This window comes from Oryza glaberrima, chromosome 10 (assembly GCF_000147395.1).
Source record: "Oryza glaberrima chromosome 10, OglaRS2, whole genome shotgun sequence".
Classification (NCBI taxonomy): domain Eukaryota; kingdom Viridiplantae; phylum Streptophyta; class Magnoliopsida; order Poales; family Poaceae; genus Oryza; species Oryza glaberrima.
The window spans coordinates 19832764-19857136 of record NC_068335.1 but is presented as its reverse complement, the minus strand read 5'-3'; the positions used below and the strand labels follow the sequence as shown (position 1 = coordinate 19857136).

The 24373-nt window shown below is 49.5% G+C and overlaps 2 protein-coding genes across 2 annotated transcripts; one reads left to right on the top strand and one right to left on the bottom strand.

Moving 5' to 3' along the window:
• The first annotated feature begins 7059 nt into the window (after positions 1-7059).
• On the top strand, positions 7060-9584 carry LOC127753034 (LRR receptor-like serine/threonine-protein kinase FLS2). The gene has a single exon (XM_052278492.1). The coding sequence runs from the start codon at positions 7342-7344 to the stop codon at positions 9451-9453; it is 2112 nt and encodes a 703-aa protein (XP_052134452.1). The 5' UTR covers positions 7060-7341; the 3' UTR covers positions 9454-9584.
• A 9414-nt stretch (positions 9585-18998) lies between these two features.
• LOC127785944 (uncharacterized) lies at positions 18999-24094 on the bottom strand. Its single transcript, XM_052313275.1, has 4 exons — positions 23664-24094; positions 23196-23585; positions 19679-20140; positions 18999-19572 (listed from the first exon to the last, which is right to left on the bottom strand). Exons 1-4 carry the CDS (start codon positions 23988-23990, stop codon positions 19198-19200), a joined length of 1554 nt encoding a protein of 517 aa, XP_052169235.1. The 5' UTR covers positions 23991-24094; the 3' UTR covers positions 18999-19197.
• Positions 24095-24373: the final 279 nt, after the last annotated feature.

Here is a 24373-nt window from a genome sequence, read left to right as displayed (position 1 = left end):
AATCGTATGAGATTAGTCTGCACTTGAACTCAGCAGTTTGCCTGAAGAGGGCGATTTTTCTTTGTTTGACTTGATTGGCAAGCTATATTTGGATGAAATTTCTGGTTTGGATAGTCAAATTCATATACTTGGACAAGAATTCATATGCTTTTCTTTTTTTTTGCGGGAATTCATATACTTTTCTGGTTTGAAAAGTGTGATCATAGTCGAGTCAAGCCATTCTCTTTTTTTCTCCTTCGGTAATTAATTACCCTCCATTCAAAAAACTTCATTTCTACCAGTACAAGTATTTGTGGGACCGAGGTATTAGTATATTGGCCGATGCTAAGTTGCTAACTCAAACAACCATATAAATTTAGTAGGCGATGACACTTGTCTTAGGGTGTGTTTAGTTCACGCCAAAATTGAAAGTTTGATTGAAATTGGAACGATGTGATGAAAAAGTTAAAAGTTTGTGTGTAGGAAAGTTTTGATGTGATGAAAAAATTGAAAGTTTGAAAAAAAATTGGGAACAAAACCAAGCCTTAGACTTCATTGCAAAGGAAGCATAGGCTGACAAATCTCTTCCTGTAACGCTCCGCTTCTTGTGAGACGTTAAAAACTAATTCGGCAAAATCCTATATGCGAAAATTTCGTTCTTTGTGTGCGAGTCTAAGTTGTGCCAAGGATCTCAATTCAAATCCCGTTGTTCCCTCTCATCGAAATCAAAATCCTCCACCTCAAATTCCTCTTCCGATTCAAGTCTCCAAATCAAATTCCGAAATTCAATCGCATCCTTTGAATCCTCGCTAAACACTCGCTCCCAATTCCGAAAAATACCAAACCCTATCTTGAGCCTTCCTTGTTTCCTCCCTGAACCCTCGAGTTCGAATATCGAATTTGAATCCAAATCCAAACTCCAATTCTCTCCAATTCAATTCCTCTGCAGAAGTCTATTTTGCCTCCCTCAGGCTCAGTGGGCCGACTCTTCCTCCCCGGCCCATCTCCCCCTCTCAGTCCAGCCCACCTCTCCCCTCCCAGCCTTCCTCTCCCCTCGCACATGCGTTGCACGCGATCGAGTCGAGAGAGAGAGCGCCGCTCTCTCCCTCTCTCCCTCTCTCTCTCGCTCGTTCTCCCTCTTCTCTCACCGTCGCCGCCATTTGAACCCGCCACCGCCTTTGGTTCCCGCGCACGCGCCAGTCGTGGCCGACCGCCCGGTCGCCGCCACCGTCAGCGCCTGCGCCGCGCTGCCGCTCGGCCCCGCTGCCTGCCGCGAGCTCTGCAGCGCGTGCCCGAGCCGCTCCACGCGTGTCCTGCCAAAACCGTGAGGCCGAGCTCCCGCTCCCATCCCTCTCCCTCCCCAACTCGGCAAAGAGAAGAGCTCCCTTTTCCCCTCCTTTTAGCTCCCTTTTTCCCCTCCTTTTCCACTTTTGCCCGACACCGCCGGCGTCATCACCTGCCGCCGCCTTGGCTGCACGCGTCAACGACCGCCAGCTCGCCGCCCTTGCATCCTTGACCGCCCACGAGGTCGGTTTCCTCCCTCCCCAAACCGACATCCCCCGCGCCTATAAAGCCCGAGCCTCCTCCCCATATCCCTCTCGTTTTTCCCTCGCCTTCACCGCGCCATTGTTGCCTTCCCGCTGTCCTTGCCGTCGCCGTCTGTCGCCGAGCACCGAGGGAGCCGGTGCGTGCGTGGACGCGTGACGAGGAGCTCCGGGCGCCACCTCTCCCTCCCTTCGTCTCGCCGCGACTCCATCCGCGCCGCCAACGCCGCACCCCTCTCGTCGGTGAGCTCCCCACCGTGTTCTTCGTCTCGATGAACGCAGTGCCGTCACCCTCGTGCTCTCGCGCTTAGACGCCGCGCCGCGCCCGTCGCCGTTCGCCATAGCTCGCCGGCCGCCTTGCCCTGCCCCGGAGGTCGCTCACCGTCGCCATGACTCCCTAGGCTAGCTCGTCGCCGCCCGTCGCTTGAAACGAGTTCCCGGAGCCGTGTAGAAGCTCCTTCCCCGGTGAATTGGACTCCCGTTGCCCCGACGAATTTTTTTCCCCTTTTCTCCGCCGGCGATGGCCGCCGCCGCAATCCGCCGCCGTCGGTCCCCCGCCCGACGATTCCTTGCGCCGCCACCATCCCCGGGCCCCCTCGAACCTCCCCGGCTCGCCGCCGCGGCCGCCCGCCTCGTCGGCCGCGCCCACGCCGTGCCACCCATCCCGCCGCCGCACGGCCGCCGTCGCCGGCCGCCGTCACGCCTCCCCTCCCACATCCGAGCCGGTGGATGGAACCCCCTTGGCCCCCTCTCGCTTCCGGTGCCCGCCGCTCGCTCCGGTTCGCCGCCGCTCGCCGGAACGCCTCGCGCGTCGTCGGCCGTCCGATCTCCGGGCGCGCCTCCTCCTCCCGTCTCGCCTTGCCGCCGTGGCTGTCCACGTGGACGCCACCTCAGCCGCTCGGCCGCTTGACCGAGTCCACCCCTGCCCAGTCAGCCACCCCCCTCTCTCCTCTGGCTCGTGGGCTTGGCCCATCGGCCGACCCCCCCTCCTCAGCCTATTAAAACAAACGAAGTCTATTATTCCTCCCTCTTCCCAAGCCGAGTGTCCATCCCCCAAGAACAAAGTCCATTTAAATCCCCTCCTTGAACGGTACACCCTTGGCCCCACTCGTCAGTGACTGTCAATAATATTCTTGTGAATATTATTTCTATAAATTCCATAAACCATTTCTCGTATTCCGGAAAAGTCCGATAAATCATTTCCTTGTCCGGAAAATCCCATTCGAGCTTCCAAAAATTCATATCTGACAATCCGTAGCTCCGATTGACTCCGTTCAACTTCCAGTAATTTCGTAAAATTGAGATCTATTTAATGGCACTATTATTTAGTCTAAATAGGATCTTTCCTTTGGTCTTTTGTTTAGGTTTTTGATTGTTTGCGTATAGTTGCGGTTACCGGATTTTCGTCGATCGCGGGTTTTCTCGAAGAATCGTGAAGCTTCGTGAAGACCTTGAGCAAGGCAAGTCACCCTTTGATCAATTGCTCCTATAATTGGAAAATCATTATTATTTTGTTTGCAACTTGCATTATTAGAATCACACACTTATTGCTTGGCCTCGGTTTGCCTGCCAAACCGACGGACCTACCCAATAGTCGCACTATTTACCTGTAGGTTGTACTACCCTGATTCCTTGTCGCTCCACCCTTGTGATACTTGGGTATCCGTGCTCTCTGAGCGCGTATACCAAATATCCCACATACACCGTTGATTGTCGAAAAATTGGGAAATGGGTTTGAGAAGCCTTGAAAACCCGACATGTGGTGTCGGTGTGTTTAAAAATAAAATGAATTGTGAAAACTCGCGATGCGGGGGTGGTGCCTGCGTGGCGCTGTCCCGTATTCGCATATAAGGACCGATTCCTGTGGGAAACTCATCAAGCATAACAAAGTGCAACCACAAGGTGGAATGGGACACCCTGGCTAAGTAACTAGTCGGTTCGGGGAAACCTCGCATGCCAATAGTTGGGAACGCCGGGGCGGGGTCGGTTGGAGCCAAACCGGGTTCCTGGTAAGGCAAGAACATGAAACTTGCCAGATTACCGATCGAGGTTGTTGGAGTTTGATTTGTGAAAACTAAAATGGCCTATATTTATGTGAGGATTTGATCCTTCTATGTGGCATGAGGTAACCCTGGGTCGGCTTGGGAAAGGCCTTGTTGCGAACCTCCGATACCGACGGGTGTTCGGAATAAGTTCGTATCTTGTGGGTAAAGTGTACCCCTCTGCAGAGGTTAACTAACTGTTCGAACAGCCGTGCCCACGGTCATGGGCGGATGTAAGGTGGTTCCCGTTGCGTAGATTTGTTTGCTTGTGCTTTGTGAAAAGTTATTGCGGTGTGGGAATCGTAACCAGAATCAGCCTATGTGGCAGATGGATGACCTGAGTGGTCAGAAACGAATCTGTGTGATTCGGGATGTCTACAGGCATCATAGACTAGGCTTCCCGAGTGGAAGCGGAATGTTGTGCTGCTGGGCAGCTGGACTCTGGGAGTCCGAGAAAATGAAAAAGGCTCTGGGAGCCGCCTAATCAAGTGAAATGGCTCTGGGAGCTGATAAGTAATGATCTGACCCGGGAGGTCGGTACATTACCATTTGAGTTGTTGAAAAGCATCTCTTAAGTCGAATTGAGACGCAAGTCTCTTTTCAGCCCAAACTTAAAAAGAAAGAAATCACTTAGTGATTTCAAAAATGATTTCAAACAAAGGATTTGCAAAACAACCTTGCCCCTCTTCCAAGCTTGCATTTAACACCTAAGTTCCCGTGACTTGCTGAGTACGAAAGTACTCACCCTTGCTCTATATAAATATATATAGTTCCTCCGCCTTGAAGTGAAGATGAAGTGAAGTGAAGATTAGGGTTTCGTCCTGGTTCCCAGCCGTCGCCTGTGGTGTTGGGTGTTAGTCCGTTGGTTCCGCTGCTGCTGCTGTTGTTGGTGTTTCCTCGTCCGTGTCGTCGGTTGCATTCTCGGGCTGTTCTGAGCTGCAATCTAAGTTAAGGTAAATAAGTCCTCTATTTATTTTAACGATTTGCAATGATTCATATTTGTCACCGTGGGTACCAGCACTATGTCCTGGGACTGGTACCGAGATCGCGGTTTCGTAGGAAGCGGTTCGCGCCGTTATTCCTACGACACGCTCCTGTCAGGTGCCGTTGTACGGCGGTGCCAGATTGGGGTGTGACACTTCCAATCCTATTGATATCACCATCTATGTTGACAAATCTCTTTCTTTTCTACATGATATATGAGGGTAGAATGGTCATTTCATTCATACCGCTGCATGCGAGGATGACTTGACATACTCATGTGGTATTTTTTTGGGTCTAAGGATTATATTAACCTACATAATTAATTTGGAGGACTTGCTTGGACGATATGAAATATCGAGGGCTAAATTAAGCCCGAAGCGAAACTTCAGGGATTGTATTGGCTATTCACCCTTCTTTTTACTATACATGCATATGTTTGTTGTTCCACTCGTATGCACCAAAATCAGCTAGCATCATGTTTGACTTGAGCCCATGAATAAATTACTTCACATTATCAACTGAAAGATAATGTTAGCCATTAGTTATATGTAAAGATATCCTATATTAAGATACTGAGACGAGTTGACTACTTAAGAAATTTTAAATATATTAATGTGTAGAAAATACAAATGAATTTACATCATAATATAAAATTATATCGATGCTAGCCGCATAATTACATCATAAATTTATATAGATGCTAGCCACTTGATTGCGCAAGAGCATATTCTGGTACACAAACTTCCCGTGTACTGTCCGTGCACACCAACTAACAATTATCATGGAAAGTTCTTGAAAAAAATTGGATTTTTACTCCTAATAATATTACACATCTTTGCAACGTCTGATATTCAAATTTATTATATTTTAACCATAAAAAAGAAAAATCTAATAGCTTTAAGAATAAAAATCTATCAGAATTTTCTCTTTTGTTATGGCTAAAATATAATTTATTTAAAGATAAGGTTTCACATATAAGTGTAATACAATTTAAAGTATGTGTCCATTTTCTTCTAGAATTTTTTATGATATTTGCTAGTTGGTGTGAATGGAAAGTTTGTATGCATAGGATATGGTTCATGATTGACCTAACCTACTACTTTACTTTAATAACAAATAAATTAACACTCTCTATTTCATATTATAAATCGTTTTTATTCTTTTCTTAGTGAAACTTCTTTAAATTTAATTAAGTTTATAAACAAATATAGTAACATTTTCAACACCACACAAACATACTATCAAAATATATAATCAATGTTACATTCGATAAAACTAATTTGGTGTTATAAAGTTACTAAATTTAATCTGAGTCAAACGTAAGTTTGATTTAGAAAAAAAAATATATAATACGCCGTCCCAAATTATAGGGCGTCCTCTTTTTTAAAGAAAAATCAAACTCGATAACTTTTGACTCATAATCATACTAAACATATATATGCTAAGTATTATGCTTTCATGTGTTGCTAAGTTCATATTCGTTAGGAATATATTATGGAATAAATTTTTTTTTGAACTAGGGCTTTGGAAAGCCCCAAATATGTCTCTGAAAACCGTGTAAAATAATATAGCCTTAAAATTTGATACGGAGGGAGTAAAACATGAGTAGATAGGGAATGGATTCTAGTACCTTCATTAGATGTCCCCTTTATACTTTTTTTCAAAGCCAACACAAATAGTTGTGAAAAACTATTGAAAAAAAATGACAATATAAAGTACAGTGACATCTATTGGTCTATCAATAATCAACTTGAAATTCGACCTACACATAAAGAAAAAGATAAATTCAGGTGCGAACAGAATGCTGCTATTTGTACGTTGAATTTGTCTTTTTATATCTCGATGCGTGAGTTAGTTTTATCCTAAGATTTTGTGTAGTGAGCATATACTATATATATATATATATATATATATATATATATATATATATATATATATATATATATATATATGTTGTATGGGCATTGTTAAATTTTTTAAGAAATTTTTATAACCATTTGAACATCCACTTAGATGGATTAAAATAGCTTCCCGAGTAGATAGATAGATTGACATACCTGCATAGTCGGAGACGACTCCAACGCGAGATCGCCACGTCGTGCCAACCAGCTCCTGTTTTTCCTCCGTTCTGCTCGTTAGTCAGCTAACTGGATTACTACTAGGAGCTACTACGCCTCTGCCATGAAGCCATGAAGGAACCGACTGCGCACATGGCTCCCGTCGTCCACCGTTTCTTCCTCGTCGACGTCGTCGTCCTCTTCGCCGCGGCCGCGGCCGCTGCCATCCCTGCGTCGGCCGAAGCGGCAGCGTCGTCGTCGCAGACCGACGCGCTGCTGGCGTGGAAGGCCAGCCTGGACGACGCGGCCTCGCTGTCCGACTGGACGCGGGCCGCGCCGGTCTGCACCTGGCGCGGCGTGGCCTGCGACGCCGCCGGCAGCGTCGCCTCGCTCCGGCTCCGGAGCCTCCGCCTCCGCGGCGGCATCCACGCGCTCGACTTCGCGGCGCTCCCGGCGCTCACTGAGCTCGACCTCAACGACAACTACCTCGTCGGCGCGATCCCGGCCAGCATCTCGCGGCTGCGCTCACTCGCCTCTCTCGACCTCGGCAGCAACTGGTTCGACGGCTCCATCCCGCCGCAGTTCGGCGACCTCTCCGGCCTCGTCGACCTCCGCCTCTACAACAACAACCTCGTCGGCGCCATCCCGCACCAGCTCAGCCGGCTCCCCAAGATCGCCCATGTCGACCTGGGAGCAAACTACCTGACCGGGCTCGACTTCCGCAAGTTCTCGCCGATGCCCACCATGACGTTCCTGTCTCTTTTCCTCAACTCCCTCAACGGCAGCTTCCCGGAGTTCGTCATCCGCAGCGGCAACCTCACTTTCCTCGACCTGTCGCACAACAATTTCTCTGGGTCCATACCAGACATGCTGCCGGAAAAGCTCCCGAATCTGATGTACCTCAACTTGTCCTTCAACGCGTTCTCCGGTCAAATTCCGGCGTCGATCGGGAGGTTGACGAAGCTCCTGGACCTTCGGATTGACAGCAACAACCTCACCGGTGGCGTCCCGGTGTTCCTGGGGTCGATGTCGCAGTTGAAGGTTCTTGATCTCGGATTCAACCCGCTGGGCGGTACTATCCCACCTGTTCTTGGCCAGCTCCAGATGCTGCAGCAGCTCAGCATCATGAACGCCGAGCTCGTTTCAACTCTGCCGCCTGAGCTGGGAAATCTTAAGAATCTCACTGTCATGGAGCTGTCCATGAACCAGCTCTCCGGTGGATTGCCGCCGGAGTTCGCCGGGATGCAAGCAATGCGGGTGTTCAGCATTTCAACGAACAACCTCACCGGTGAGATCCCACCGGCGTTGTTCACGAGCTGGCCCGAGCTCATATCCTTCCAAGTGCAGAACAACTTGTTCACCGGCAAGATTCCGCCGGAGCTGGGAAAGGCAGGGAAACTGATAGTGTTGTTCATGTTTGGAAATAGATTATCAGGCAGCATACCCGCAGCATTAGGGAGTTTGACAAGCTTGGAGGATCTTGATTTGTCAGATAATGATCTGACAGGAGGTATTCCACCTGAGTTGGGTCATCTCAGCCATTTGACATTCCTGAAGCTGAGCCATAACTCCATTTCAGGACCGATTCCGGGAAATATGGGCAACAATTTCAAGATGCAGGGAGTTGATCATTCGTCAGGGAATTCCTCTAACAGCAGATCTGGTTCGGATTTCTGTCAACTGCTCTCCCTAAAGATCCTGTACCTGTCAAACATCAAGCTCACTGGTAAGCTGCCCGACTGCTGGTGGAACCTGCAAAATCTGCAGTTCATCGACTTGTCCAACAATGCATTCTCAGGTGAAATCCCTACAGTTCAGACGAACTACAACTGTTCTCTTGAATCGGTTCATCTTGCCGACAACGGCTTCACCGGTGTTTTTCCATCATCGTTAGAGATGTGTAAGGCGCTGATCACCCTAGATATTGGGAACAACAGATTCTTTGGAGGTATTCCTCCTTGGATTGGGAAAGGCCTTCTGTCGTTGAAGTTTCTTAGCCTGAAATCAAACAACTTCACAGGTGAAATCCCTTCAGAGTTGTCGAATCTCTCTCAACTTCAACTGTTAGACATAAGCAACAACGGTTTGACAGGATTGATTCCCAAATCTTTTGGCAACCTAACTTCCATGAAGAATCCAAATACTTTATCTGCTCAAGAAACATTAGAATGGTCTTCTTACATAAATTGGCTGCTTTACTCGGATGGAATCGATACAATCTGGAAGGGGCGAGAGCAATTTTTCGAAAAAACAATTGAATTACTAACGGGTATCAATTTGTCAGGTAACTCATTGTCGCAGTGTATCCCTGATGAGTTAACAACCCTCCAAGGCCTTCTATTTCTGAACTTGTCAAGAAACCATCTGTCATGCGGCATACCTAAAAACATTGGTAATATGAAAAATCTAGAGTTCCTTGACCTCTCATTGAATGAACTTTCAGGAGCCATTCCTCCAAGCCTTGCTGATATATCTACTCTTGACATTCTAAATCTCTCGAATAATCATCTATCAGGTAAGATACCCACTGGGAATCAACTTCAAACCCTCAGTGACCCATCAATATACCACAACAATTATGGTCTATGTGGCTTTCCATTGAACATTTCATGCACAAGTTCTTCACTTGCATCGGATGAGAGATTTTGTAGAAAATGCAAGGACCAGTATCTATCCTACTGTGTGATGGCTGGAGTGGTTTTCGGGTTTTGGGTATGGTTTGGAATGTTCTTTTTCAGTGGAACCTTAAGGTATGGTGTTTTCGGCTTTGTTGATTGCATACAGTGTAAGGTTATGCAGAAGGTGTACTGTATTAATCAATTTCTTTCAAGAGGAACTACTGCTTAGTATCTGTAAGCTGTGGTTTCTTAATGTACCTTCTTATGATGAACTATATTTAGTTTTTCCATTGTTCTGTAATTGGCACCGAAGGACAGAAGGACATGCTTCCTTTGTATTATGACTAAGAAAAATGTAATTGGAAGAAACATTTCAGAGAATACCTAGTATAGGAAAAAAATCCAAATAACCCCTTCAACTATTTTGACAGTTCGAATTTACACCCCTAAACTACAAAACCAGACATTTGACACCCTTAACTTTCAGACTTAACTTCTGTATTATTGAAAATTACTGATCATCAACAAATACGTCGCACCAGTCATTATAGAATAGATATTAAATTTTAATATATATTGAGTACATTGTTTAATTTTGAATTATGACATGCTAAATTAAAAAAAATATGCTCATGTTAGTTACATACTCCCTAATTATCAATTTTGAATTTCAAAATATTAAATGAGTGGCATATGTGTAAGGTTATTGATGCACATGTGAAGTGCAATGTTTTTTTTTTTGAGGAGATGTGAAGTGCAATGTTTCGTACTCATCGATTTTAATATATTTTCATAGACTTATGTTTAAAAGTGCAGGTTTATTTTAATAAATTTTAGTCATAGTCTCTTTTTGCATAAATCAAAAGGTTAGCGCTATCATATATTTAGGAGAAAATCTATACACCGGTATCCCATGGAAACAGGATACTAATCCGGATCCCCTCCTCCTACCTCATTCCTCCCCCAAATCAGATGGCACCTGAGGTACAGCCCTCCCCGGCCCGTCACTGTCGCCCCACCGCTCGCTGTAGCCGGCGGCCGCTGCCGCGGGGGAGGCAGCGATGGCGAGGAGCTCAGCGGCGGGCGTGGTGAGCAAGAGGGAGAGCGGGAGCGGGGCGGGGCGCGGAGGTCGAACACGTGAGGGAAGAGGTGGATGTCACACCCCAATCCAGCACCGCCGTACAACGGCACCTGACAGGAGCGTGTCATAGGAATAACGGCGTGAACCGCTTCCTACGAAACCGCGATCACAGTACCAGTCCCAGGACATAGCGCTGGTACCCACGGTGACAAATATGAATCATTGCAATCCTTAAAATAAATAGAGGACTTATTTACCTTAACTTAGGTTGCAGCTCAGAACAGCCCGAGAATGCAACCGACGATGCGGACGAGGAAACACCAACAACAGCAGCAGCAGCGGAACCAACGGACTAACACCCAACACCACAGGCGACGGCTGGGAACCAGGACGAAACCCTAATCTTCACTTCACTTCATCTTCACTTCAAGGCAGAGGAACTATATACTCAATTTCAACAATGGTGCCCGGGCACCATGGAGCACCAAACAAATTTACTATATATATATATATATATATATATATATATATATATATATATATATATATATATATATATATATATATGTATGTATATATATATATATAGAGAGAGAGAGAGAGAGAGCAAGGGTGAGTACTTTCGTACTCAGCAAGTCACGGGAATTTAGGTGTTTAATGCAAGCTTGGAAGAGAGGCAAGGTTGTTTTGCAAATCCTTTGTTTGAAATCATTTTTGAAGTCACTAAGTGATTTATTTCTTTTTGAGTTTGGATCGAAAAGAGACTTGCGACTCGATTCGACTTAAGAGATGCTTTTCAACAACTCAAATGGTAATATACCGACCTCCCGGGTCAGATCATTACTTATCGGCTCCCAGACCCATTTCACTTGATTAATCGGCTCCCAGAGCCTTTTTCATTTTCTCGGACTCCCACAGTCCAGCTGCCCAGCAGCACAACAATCCGCTTCCACTCAGGAAGCCTAGTCTATGATGCCCGCAGACATCCCGAATCACACAGATTCGTTTCCGACCACTCAGGTCATCCATTTGCCACATAGGCTGATTCTGGTAACGATTCCCACACCACAACTACTTTTCACAAAGCACAGGCAATCAAATCTACGCAACGGGAACCACCTCACATCCGCCCATGACCGTGGGCACAGCTGTTCGAATAGTTAGTTAACCTCTGCAGAGGGGTACACTTTACCCACAAGACACGAACTTAGTCCAGACACTGGCCGGTATTAGAGGTTCGCGACAAAGCCTTTCCCAAGCCAACCTAGGGTTACCTCATGCCACATAGAAGGATCAAATCCTCACATAAATATAGGCCATTCTAGGCATTCACAAATCAACTCCAACCACCTTGATCGGTAAGTGAGCAAGCTTCTCATCCTTGCCTTACCAGGAACCCGGTTTGTCCGACCCCGCCCCGGCGTTCCCAACTATTGGCATGTGAGGTTTCCCTGAACCGACTAGTTACTTAGCCAGGGTGTCCTATTCCACCTTGTGGTTGCACTTTGATTATGTTCGATGAGTTTCCCACAGGAATCGGTCCTTATATGCGAATACGGGACAGTGCCACATAGGCACAACCCCCGCATCGCAAGTTTTCACAATTCATTTTATTTTCAAACACACCGACACCACATGTCAGGTTTTCAAGGCTTCTCAAACCCATTGCCCAAATTTTCGACAAACAACGGTGTATGTGGGATAATTGGTATACGGGCTTAGAGAGCACGGATACCGAAGTACCACAATGGTGGAGCGACAAGGGATCAGGGTATGTCAGCCTACAGGAAGTAGTGCGACTACTGGGTAGGTCCGTCGGTTTAGCATGCAAACCGAGGCCAAGCAAGTTAAGTGTGTGATTCTAATAATGCAAGTTGCAAACAAAATAATAATGATTTTTCAATTATAGGAGCAATTGGTCAAAAGGTGACTTGCCTTGCTCAAGGTCTTCACTGAGCTTCACGAATCTTCGAGAAATCCACGATCGACGAAAATCCGATAACCGCAACTATACGCAAACAATCAAAAACCTAGACAAAAGACCAAGAAAAAGACCCTATTTAGACTAAATAATAGTGCCATTAAATAGATCTCAATTTTACGGAATTATTGGAAGTGGAACAGAGTCAAACGGATGAGCGGTTGAGAAGATAAGAATTTCGGAAGCTTAATTGGAATTTCTGGAATAGGAAAAATGGTTTATGGAATTTTTGGAATAAAGAAATGATCTATTGAATTTATGGAAAAGAATATTCCCAAGAATATTCTTTAATTACTCATTGATATGTGGGTCCAACAAGGGGGAAAGATGGACTTTTGTGTATGAGAATTGATTTGGTGGAGGGAGGAAATATAGACTTTTTAGGCCGAGCGTGAGGCACGGCCCAAAGGAGATTGGCCCATTAGGGCTCGGGTGGGGAGAGGGAGGCGGTCTGGTGGACCGGATCCACCGCGTGGGGGTCCCAGGACGGGGGCCACTTGGCGGCGGCCTGGTTCACGGTGGGGGGGGGGGGGAGTGCACGCGGGGTGTGGTGCTAGGGTTAGTGGGCTCGGCTCATGCCGCATGCGCCGGATGGACCGGGAAGAGGCGGGCCCACGCGTCGGCGGCTAGCGCACCGTGGACCGCGCGCACCGGGATGGGGGAGGGAGGCTGACGGGTTGACTCGGCCTAGACGACGTGGCGCCTACGTGGCGGCCGCGTCGGATGGCGAGAGGAGGAAGACGAAGGCCGGCCGGATGGACGGCGGATGGCGGCGCGCATCGGTGGAGCGGCCCGAGGCACGGCGGAAGGAGGGGAGACCACCGGAGTGAAGATAGACGCGAGAGGAGGCGAGCCAACGGCTCGGATTTCGCCGGGAGAGGTCAAGGGCGGCGGATTGCGACGGCGGCGGCCGGCGGCGAGCAAAAGGGAAAATCGCGGCGGGGTGATGAGAGGTCGATTCAAGGTGGCGAGAGTATCTCCGGGGTGCAAGGAATTCATTTCCGGTGCCGGATGGGACGGAGGGGCCCCGAGGGAGGCCGGCGACGAGCGGCGGCTCCCCGGAACGGGCGGCAATGGCGGCGAGGCCATGCCGGGCGGCAGCGGGAATTGGGGCTTCGTCTACACGCTTTCGGGAGGGCTACCAAGCTACCGTGCAAGCCAAAAGACGGAGAGGGCGAGCGAGAAGGGAGAACGGAGAGAGGCACTACCGAGTCGAGACGGGCGCTGTGATGGGTGATCGACGGCGCGGGAGCGAGCTCTCCGGCCTCGAGCCGGGGAAGGGGAAGATGACAGCGCCCGGAGTCCTCTTCTCGCGTCCTTCGCACGCACCGGTCTCCCTGGTGCTTTGGCGACGGACGGCGAGGGCGACTGCAGGGCAGGGGCGACAATGGCGCGGCAGCATGGAGAGTGAAGCGGGAGGGGTTGAGAGGAGGGCTCGGCTGCGGTTTTATAGGCACGGGAAGTCGGTTTTGGGGGAGGAAACCGACTTAGGTGGTCAAGGGAGCTCGGCTGGCGCGGCGCTTGCGGTCAAGGAGTGGCAGGAGGTGGTCACGGGCGGCCGGGCTGAGAGGGAAAAAGCAAAAGGGGAGGGGAAAGTAGCTCGGCTCCTTGTCGATTTGGGCGAGCAGAGGGAGGAGGGAGAGCGCGTGAGAGAGGGGAGCCGAGGCTCTACCTCCATGTCTTGGACGCACACGCGCACAGGTGGAGCGAGTGGCAGGGCGACATGGGCGGCTGCGCGGCGCAGGCGGCCAGGGCTAACGCGGCGACGACCGGGCGGTCGGCGAGCGCGCGCGCGAATACGAGGGCGCGGCCGGATTTCAAACAGCGGCGGCGGGAAATCGGCGCCGAGGAGAGGGAGTTCGACGAGGGAGAGAGAGAAACAGAGAGAGCGAGCGGCGCTTTCTCTCTCGTCTCGGCTGCGTGCAACGCACGTGCTTGAGGGGGACGGTGATGGGCTGGGAGGGGAGATGGCCGGGGGAGGAAACCGGTCCATCCAAAAATACAGAGAGGTAAAATAGACTTCTTCCGAGAAGTAGATGGATAGATAGGTTAGATAAGTGGATAGATCGATTGATGGACAGAGAGGGATCAAGGAGATTTAAATTGAGATCCACGGCACGACTTAGACTCAGCACTCAAGGAACGGAATTTTCGCATATAGGATTTTTTTGTAAATTAGTTTTTAACGTCTCACGAAAAGCGGAGCGTTACAGTGGAGGAAGTGGAGCGCGCCTCGCCGGTGGAGCCGGAGCGGTAGGCGGCGAGCAAGGTCGGGGAGCGCAAGCGGCTCGACAGGCGACGCATCACGCGCAGCGTGTCCACGAGCGGCGGCGCTTCCACGAGCGGGAGGTGCACTGACGTAAACCTGGTACCTGGTACCCTGGTATCGAACTGGTACCTAGGTATCAAATCTTGGTACCTGAGTACCAAGCGTGGTACCCCAAGAGAGAGAGCGAACGAGGGCATCTCGGCTTCACTTGAGGCGGAGAGATGTCACCGCCGGCCACCGCGGCTGCTGCTCGCATGAGGCAAGACCACAGCGCTACAGCACGTGGCGGCAGCGCCGCTGGTGGACGCGCTGCGTCGCCCGCTGAGCCGTTCACGGTCCCCTACCTCGCCCGCAGCCTCCCGCACCGGCTCCACCGGACACGCCCCGAACTAGCCTTGAACGGAACTAGCCCATGACGCTCCAAATTAACCTGTTCATCGATACCAGTCCCAGGAAACAGTGCTGGTATCACAGGAAGACAGAATATCACAGCAACAGAGGTCTCTTTATTACAGAATAGGAGTACAGTCATGTTGGGCTGCGGACAGATCCGAGCTCACAACTGCATTACAAAAGGGGAAAGCGGAAGCCAAGACTTGAACCAATCATCACAGACGCGACTTGGGAACTAGGCCGAAACCCTAAAACTCATCGTAGCCGACTTGCTCCTGGAAGAACTCCTCATCAGCAGGATCCACTTCATCTTCTTCAGCAACTGGGGGGGATTATTTATATAGAGCAAGGGTGAGTACAGGAGTACTCAACAAGCCATGGGAATTAGGTGTTTAATGCAGGCTTCAAGGGAAAGGCTGTTGTTTTTGCAATTGATTTTATTTAAACTCCTTTTCAAAACAGCTAAGTGAGTGCTTCTCAAACGACACGGATGAGACAGTGCGTCTCGTCCGATCGGAGTATGTGCAATGTATCACTCTTTGAATTGATTCAAGGTTGGCACCCGGCCAACAGCTTTCAAACGGCCACCCGGGCCTGGCTGATCCCATCAGCCGCAGATTTTCCAAACATCGATCCCATTCCACAACAGCAATTTCACAAAGCAGTAGTCAAACAAAACTATGCTAGGAATCACCTCACATCCGCCCATGACCGTGGGCACGGCTGTTCGAACAGTTTAATAACCTCTGCAGAGGGGGGTACACTTTACCCACACGACATTACTAACCCGGATCACCCAGCCCGTGCAGAACGGCCATGTCTGGAGACCTTGAGGCTTTCATGACAAGGCATTTCGAAAGCCGACACAGGTTTACCATATGCCAACAAGTGTGGTCCCAGACCAACAACAGGTTAGGTCACAGACCATATTGTGCCAGGAAGCCCGGGGGTTCTCCCCAACACCACCTCGTTGAATCCACATGTCTCTTGGCATCATGGTTTCCCCGATTAGCTAATTACTCAGCCAGGGGTGTCCCATTTCACCCATGTGGTCGCACTTGTCTTATGTTCGGATGAAATTCCAAGGAAAATGGTCCTTAAGTGCAAGAGCGGGAAACCGTACTCTCGGTACGTTCCCCGGTCTGCGGTTTTGGAAATTCATTTAGTTCGCAAGCACCAACCCAAGTGTCGGGTTTTTCAAGTCTTTTGTAAAGCCCCAAGTTTTACCCATCATTGGATATTTTAAATTTGAGGGAAGGTGTTCCGATGCGCGTACCCGGAGGCCCGTGCATCGAAGCACAACAGTTGACAAAGGAGGTTTAAGTGTTCAATAATTCAAGGAGGGTAATTGCAGTAATTAGGATTGGGACCGGTAGGCTATCTCGCAAGCCGCGGCCGAAATACTCGTGTTAATCCTATTCATGCAATATTTGCGGAAAAGAAATACTTAGATTTGAATTATAGGTGCAAGATGATCAAAGGTGACTTGCCTTGCTCGAGATCTTGGGCTTGATCCTCGAAATTCTCGCACTGCGGGTCTTCGGTCTCCGAAACTACACGCGAAACGGGACAACTCAACAAACAGCGAAAATAAAGCCCTATTATTGACCTCTAAGCGTGCCATTAGATAGATCTCGAGATTTGAGGATTTTTTGGAAGTTGAACGGAGTCAAACGGACATACGGTTGAGAAGATATTGAATTTCTAAGATTATTGGATTTTTGTTCTAAAGGAAAAAGAATTTAATTAAACCCTTTTGGAAAAAGAAAAGAAAGAGGGAGGGGAAATAGACTTCCCTCGGGCGGCTAGGGCGCGGCCCGAGAGAAAAGGGCGCAGCTCGGCCGAGCTTAACGGGCTGGCCGGCTCGAGAAGGCGGCCCAAGGCATGCGCGAGAGAGGAGGAGAGAGGGAGCCGGTGGGCCGGGTCCTTCTCGCGTGGTCCCGAGTGGGACCCGCTTGTCGGTGGCTCGGCTCACCGTGCGGAGGGAGCACGCGGCGCGCGCTAGGGTTCGGGGAGAGAGACGCGGTGCACGCGCGCGGTTCGCGGAGGACGCGGATGCGGCGGGCCCACGCGCAGCCTCACGGCTCGCGGTGGACCGTGCGCGCGAGCGGGGCCGGAGGGAGCGGCTGACCGGGGTCGGCTCGACCCGGTCTTGGCCGAGCTGGCGCCGACGTGGCGCCTACGTGGCTGCCACGCGGGCCGGCGGGAGGTAGACGACGACGTCGGCCGGAACGGACGGCGGACGGCGACTGCGAACGGCGGGGCGAACCACGACGATACAGGCGAAAGCGAGCACACCGGGTGGTTGCACGAGACGAGGGGAGACGAGCCAACGGCTCGGATTCGCCGGAGGGAGTTCGACGGCGGCGGATTGCGGCGGCGGCATCCGGCGGCGAGAGAAGAGGGAAACGGCGACGGCGCGACGGGAGATCAATTCGGGCGAGCTAGAGCATCTACGCGACTCCGGGAATCCATTCCTTGCACCGGATTAGGAGGAAACGCACCGAGGGAGGCCGGCGACGAGAGGCGCTTACCGAGCTCGGGCGGCGACGGCGGTGAGCACACAGTGGGCGGCGGCAAGGCTTGGGGTGGCGCCAGCTAGCTACGGGGAGGCTACACAAGCTTCTACCGAAAGCTAAGGGGAAGAGGGGGAACGAGGAGGGAGAACGGGGAGATGCACTACCGTGCGGGACGGGGCGCAGTGACGATGGGCCGACGGCACGGGAGTGATCTCTCCGGCCTCGGGCCGGGGAAGCGGAGGAAGACGATGCGCCCGAAGTCCCCTTCACGCGTCCTTCGCACGCACCGGCTCTCCCGGTGCTTGGCGATGAACGGCGGAGGCGAGACAGAGGGGCGGCAATGGCGCGGTGATGGCGAGTGAAACTGGAGGTGGAATCGATGGGAGGGTGCCTTGGTTAAATAGGAGGCTATGTCGGTTTGGGAACCGACCTAGGACGGTCAAGGGAGCGAGCTAGCGCTCGGCGGTCGCGGCCAAAACGGCGACAGGGGGGGTGACGCCGGCGGAAGAGAAAAGGGAAAAAGGAGGAGAGAAAGGGGGGCTTGCCCCTTTCCACTTTGGGAAAAGGTGGAGGGAGAGAGGGCGACGCGGCAGAGGGAGGAGGAGCTCTGCCTCCATCCCTTGGAAGCTAGCGCGCGGAGTGGCGGGGTCAGGTCGTGACGACGGCGATGACGGCGGGGGCGGTTTGGAACGGAGCGGCGACACGGGCGGCAGGCGCGGGCTCAGGCGCGGCAGAGGGCTGACGGCGGCGGCGACTTGCTGGTCGGCCACCACAGCGCGCGCGCGGGGGGGAGGCGACGGGTGGCGCGGCGATTTGGGCGGCGTCGGCGGGAACGGCGGCGAGAGCGGAGAGGGAGGGAGAGGCGCTCGACGCGGCTCATGCACACGCGCGTGCGGCGCACGGGCAGAGCGAGGGAGGGGGGAGAGAGAGAGAGAGAGAGAGAAAGATGGGCCGAGAGGGAATCGGCCCACCGAACCTGAGGAAGGCAAAATAGACTTTTCGAGAAGGATTGAGATTAGGGATTTGAATTTGACGATGGATTGGGGATTTGTGATCTGGAATTGGCACTGAAACGGACAACAAGCAAAGAAACAATCTTCGCACATAGGGTTTTTAGAATTTAAATTTTCCCGCTAGGTGCCACGACAGAACGGGTGCTACAGCTCCACCGGCGAGGTGCGCTCCACTTCCTCAGCCTCTTCCCTCGTGTGTTCGACCTCCGCGACCCGCTACCACTCTCCCTCTCGGTTACCGCGCCCGCTGCCGAGCTCCTCGCCGTCGCCACCTCCCTCGCAGCGGCGGCCGCCGGCTCCGACGAGCGGTGGGGTTATGACAACGGGGAGGGCTGCACCTTGGGTGCCATCTGATTTGCGGGAGGAGAGTGAGGTAGGAGGAGGGGATCCGGATTAGTACATGATACTGGTGTATTTTAGCCATTACTTTTTTATAGAAATAAAAAAGAGTCAACGCTATCATATATTTAGAGGTAATTTTAATACATTTTAGCCATTATTTTTTTATGGAAATAAAATAGAGTCAACGCTATCAGATATTTATTGGTAAATTTTTTGATAGAAATATAAGAACAAAAGGGCATACATGTGCTTCTTAAGTTGTGAAAGATCTCCCATACTCACACACACTGACCCACCCCTTCATTCAACATTTATTTTCATCGAAGAAAATAACACCTTAAACAGAACTAGAACTAGAAGAGAACTGGTGTATCTTCAGTTGGTGGCAGCAGCAGCGGCGCCAGCCATCCTCGCCATGGCGAGCTCGATCAGCTTGTCCACCTCCGGCATGGCGGCCTTGGCGACGTCCAGCTCGACGAAGCGCTCGGCCCACGCCGCCAGCAGCGGGGTGGTGGCCGGGTCGAACCTCTTGACGCCCTTCATCGCGTCGCCGGCGCGAACCCACGCCAGGAAGCTGCCGAGCACGATGTCGACGTAGCCGACGGTGTCGCCACCGAAGAAGGGCTTCCCCTTGGAGCACTCGCTCAGCCCGACCTCCATCTTCTCCAGCGCCTCCACCACCTTCTTCTCCCCTTCCGCCTTCTCCTCCTCCGTCTTTCCCGACGACGCCTGCTGCGACGCCTTCGCGATCTGCCAAAAATAATAATCCACCGCGCATAAACAACACGGAAATCGGAATCGACGCGGATGATCAGATGGATGGATCGATGCGAGGTGGTGGTGGTCGAGTTGGTACCGTGTCGTCGCAGAATGCGGCCCAGAAGCGAGCGACGGCGCGTTCGTGGGGGTCGGCGGGGAGGAGGGTGGCGCCGGCATCGGGGAACGCCTCGTCGAGGTACTGCAGGATGATCTGCGACTCGCAGATTGGCTTGCCGTTGTGGATGAGCACGGGCACCTTCTTGTTCACCGGGTTGGAGCTGAGGAGGAGCTCGCTCTTGTTCTTTAGATCCTCCTCGACGTACTCGTAGTCGAGGCCCTTGAGACTGAGCGCGAGCTTCACTCGCAGAACGTACGGGCTCGCCCACATGCCCAGCAGCTTCAGCTCGTCTCCTCCTCCGGCCATGGCTTTCTCGTGTCTGAACTCTGAACTCCGATGGTCTCTGCTCTGTATCAGCTTGTGAGTTGCGAGCTCTGTTCTGTTTGGTGGTTGGTGTTGAGGTGGAAGGAGATGACGCGTATTTATAGAATTAGGCCCAAATTATATTAGCCTGAGCTCTGAAATCTGCAGTTTCCACGAAGAGGCCGGACGACTGTGTTTTTGTTATATTCTGGTATAAAATTCTGGTTTGAATAAACAATCGAAAGTTTATATGCTTGGGCAAGAATCAAAGAAAAGTATGAGCATAGTCAAGCTGGTCATTCATTTTTCTTTCTTCATCAATGACTAGTATATTGGGTGATGCTCTCAAAAACTCAGCCACGATTGCACTTATCTTGACTTCAGTACAAAGAAGCGTAGGCTGAGTGGCTGACAAATCTGTTCCAATCCTTTTGATATCATCATTTGTATTATTCACGTAAACACATAATACTCGTCTCTACTCCATTATTTGTCATCTGATACGTCAATCTGCAAGGCTGATAGATAAGGTTGGGTCAAGACTGCCAGGCTGGAAAGGACATTTTTTTACCTCTGCGGGACGTCAAACACTACTTACCTCTATTTTAAGTGCTAGGCCGACACATCATTTTACGGTCTTTCAAGCACCCAAATGGGTACTTAAAAGAATTGACCGTTTCAGAAGATCGTTTATGTGGAAAGGCAAATATCCCGATCACTCAAATCCTAGCGACAGTTTGATCAACTAGCAAACAGTTTGTAAACCCAAGAAATTGGGTGGGGCTGGCCTCCCAAACCTGGATAGATTCTCAAGAGCTCTTCAACTCCGCTGGCTCTAGTTCAAGTGGAAGGAGGAGGACAAACCTTGGGTAGGCATTAATCTACTCTGTGACGATTTGAACAAAAGACTTTTTCAAGCAGCAACAACAATATCAGTGGGCAACGGTGCTAAAACTAGTTTCTGGCATGATAATTGGATCCAAAATCGATGTTTAAAAGATATTGTGCCCAACTGTTTCAGTCTGGCAAATAGAAAGCAAAGAATCGTGCAAGTTGAGATGAGAGACAACAAATAGCTTACCTCTTTTAGACAATTCACCTATGTGGAGGAATTGCATGACTCGGTGCAGCTTGGAGGTTTGCTCCAACTGGTCTCGCTTTCTCAAGATCCGGATGACATTTCCTGGGATTGGACTGAACCTGGTTCCTACACAACCAAGAGCATATCTCTTTCAATTTTAAGGTTCCTTCGCTAGGAATGATTTTGTATCTCTATGGAGGGCCCTGGTTGAACCAAAAATGAAATTCTTTGGATTGTTAATTCTTCATAAAAAAAACCCTTAATGCCCAGAATTTGCTCCAGAGACACTAACCATGCAATTGGATATCTTGTCTCTGTACCTGTGCTTTTGAAGATACATCATCTGTTCAGTGAATGTGTCTTTGTCAGACAAGTTTGGAGCCTAGTTTGCCAATTCCAAAACCTGACCCCCCGCAGGTTCCAAAGAGCAAGCGCATGTGATTAGAGGCTCGTTGTTAACTACCTGGTTGAATATTTGGTTAGAAAGAAATAGAAGAATCTTCCTAAACTCTTCTTGTTCAGAAACCGAAGTAGCTTACTTTATCAAACAGGACATACCTTCTCTATTGTTAAATTCCTGCCGTCCTTCCCCTTAAAAAAAACGTCAATCTGAACTTGTACCTGTTTCAATCTGCACTTGTACCTGTTTTCTTGTGCATATACATTATTAGGGAGATTAGACTACTGCTTCCTCTCTGAATTCTGATTGCCATGTGTGCGTATGCTGTGACGCTCAAACGATGATCAGTAAAAATAAAAGAAGTCAGCTCATGTTATCACCAATCTGGTTGACTGGTTCCAGAACACTAAGTCTCCATTCGGTGGCACCAGTTGGAGGAATATTTTCTTTTTTCTTTTTTGGGAGTTGGAGGAATAATTTTAACACACGTAAAACGAGAAAACTCATTACTACATAATTAATTAAGTATTAACTATTATAAAATTAAAAAATAAATTTATTTAATTTTTATAAGTACTTCTACATAAAAACTTTTTACTAAAAACATAAGTACCGTTTAACGGTTTGAAAAACGTACGAACGAAAAGTGAGAAAGTTGAAGTATGGAGCTGAGAAAAAAAGTGGGCCTAAGTTCTGTAAACTAACACTAAGTCTTGTTAATTTATTTCCCATTCTCTTGTATTATCCATATACATTTTGTGTCACGCTTGCATTTCTTGGTCGGGTGCTTCCATACATGATGCGACGTATTTTCAACTACAACATAGGCGGCCCTGTTTAGTTGCCACATAAAAATTTTACACCATATCACATCGAACGTTTAAACAGCTGCATGAAATATTAAATATATGCTAAAAAATAACTAATTACACAGATTGCGACTAATTTGCGAGACGAATCTTTTAAGTCTAATTGCTCCATGATTTGACAATTTGGTGCTATAGTAAACATTTATTAATGACGGATTAATTAGACTTAATGAATTTGTCTCGCGGTTTATTGACATATGCTGTAATTAGTTTTTTATTAATGCTCAAACACCCTATATAATACCCGATGTGACACGCCAAAACTTTACACCCCGGATCTTAACACCCCCATAGTCAAATTTCTATAGCTACAATATTAGCAAGAATACAATTCAAATTAGTAATATTACTTTACAAACTAGGTGGGGTCTGCATCACTTTGGAAATATGCAATATTAATACATTTAAAATTATGGGAATCCATATGGATGTGTTACAGACAAATTTTAAACTATTACACCGTACCTATGGTACAACTTTACTTCAAACAAATAGTAATATTACTTAAAAAGTGAGAAGCGAGCTTAGTATAAGAGTAACATCCCGACATACAACCTAGGAGTAGTTACCAAGAGATACTAAATTTACAATAAAAAATATAGTATCTTATGATATCTCGTCGGGGACTATAAAATTGCTCGTACATGTTGTAATAAAAAATAACAAATGTGAATGTGAATAATGAATGCATTAGATAGAGTTTACACTAATTTGTTATTTATATTATATTATTATTAGACAATAATCACTATGAATACATAGCCGCCCTTTTGCGCGCCAACCAATCGATGTAATAGTGTTCAACCACCCTCTTGGATCAGCGCACACCTTCATCTGGCCTCAGGCCTCTGCGGCGGCGGCGGCCGCCGCCGCCGCGGCTGCTTCTTGTGCCTGCTTCTTCTTGAACTCTATCATCATGCCGGCGTCCGGCATGACCGCCTTGTAGGCCTCGAGCTCGCCGACGCGCTCCAGCCACGCCGCCAGGAGCGGTGTCTTGGCGGCGTCGAACTGCTTCAACCCGAACAGCTCCTCCATCGCGTGCACCCACGGGACGAAGCCACCGAGCGCGACGTCGACGTACCCAACGGCGTCGCCGCCGAAGAAGGGCTTCCCCTTGGAGCACTCCCTCAGGGCTCCCTCCAGCGTCTCCGCCACCGCGAACGTCTGCTTCCTCCCCTCCGCCTTCTCCTCCTCCGTCTTTCCCTTGAACACCATCTTCCACGCACTGAACAGCTGCATCATTCGATCAGCACCAAAATCGTCAGAAAAGCTTGCGTGAGAGAACTGATGTACGGTGATCATACGAATTACCTTGTCGTCGATGTAGGAGGCCCAGAAGCGAGCGACGGCGCGGTCGAGGGGGTCGGAGGGGAGGAGGGCGGCGTCGGCGCCGGGGAACGCCTCGTCGAGGTACTGCACGATGACCATGGACTCGGAGATGGGCTTGCCGTTGTGGATGAGCACGGGGGTCCTCTTGTGCACCGGGTTGGAGCTGACGAGGAGATCGCTCTTGTTGTGGAGGTCCTCCTCGACGTACTCGAAGCTCAGGCCCTTGAAGCTGAGCGCGAGCTTCACTCGCAGTGGGAATGGGCTCACGTAGACGCCGAGCATCTTCAGGTCATCTCCTCCTCCGGCCATGGCTATCCAACGCTCTGAGGCCTAAGCAGTAGTACGTCCCAAGGATTGGAGCTTTTGGCTTTTGTTTTGTTGGGTTCCTTGTCTTTTGGAGGTACGAAGCTATGATAGGTGGTGTATATATATAGAGAGAGAGAGAGAGAGAGATTTGCCTCTGCCTGCAGGGTTAACTGATGGAGAAACTATTCAGCCAGTGACCAATTTGTTTTGAATATACTTCATAGATTTTTCTTGGAAGTGGATTTTTGTCCCTCAAGAGGGTATCCACTTGTTTTATGCATAGCATTCAGAAAGTTATAAAAAAATTTGAAAATTTTATCAAGATAAATAAATATATGATATATCTTTTCGCAAACATGCGAGCTAAAATTCGAATTATATAATTC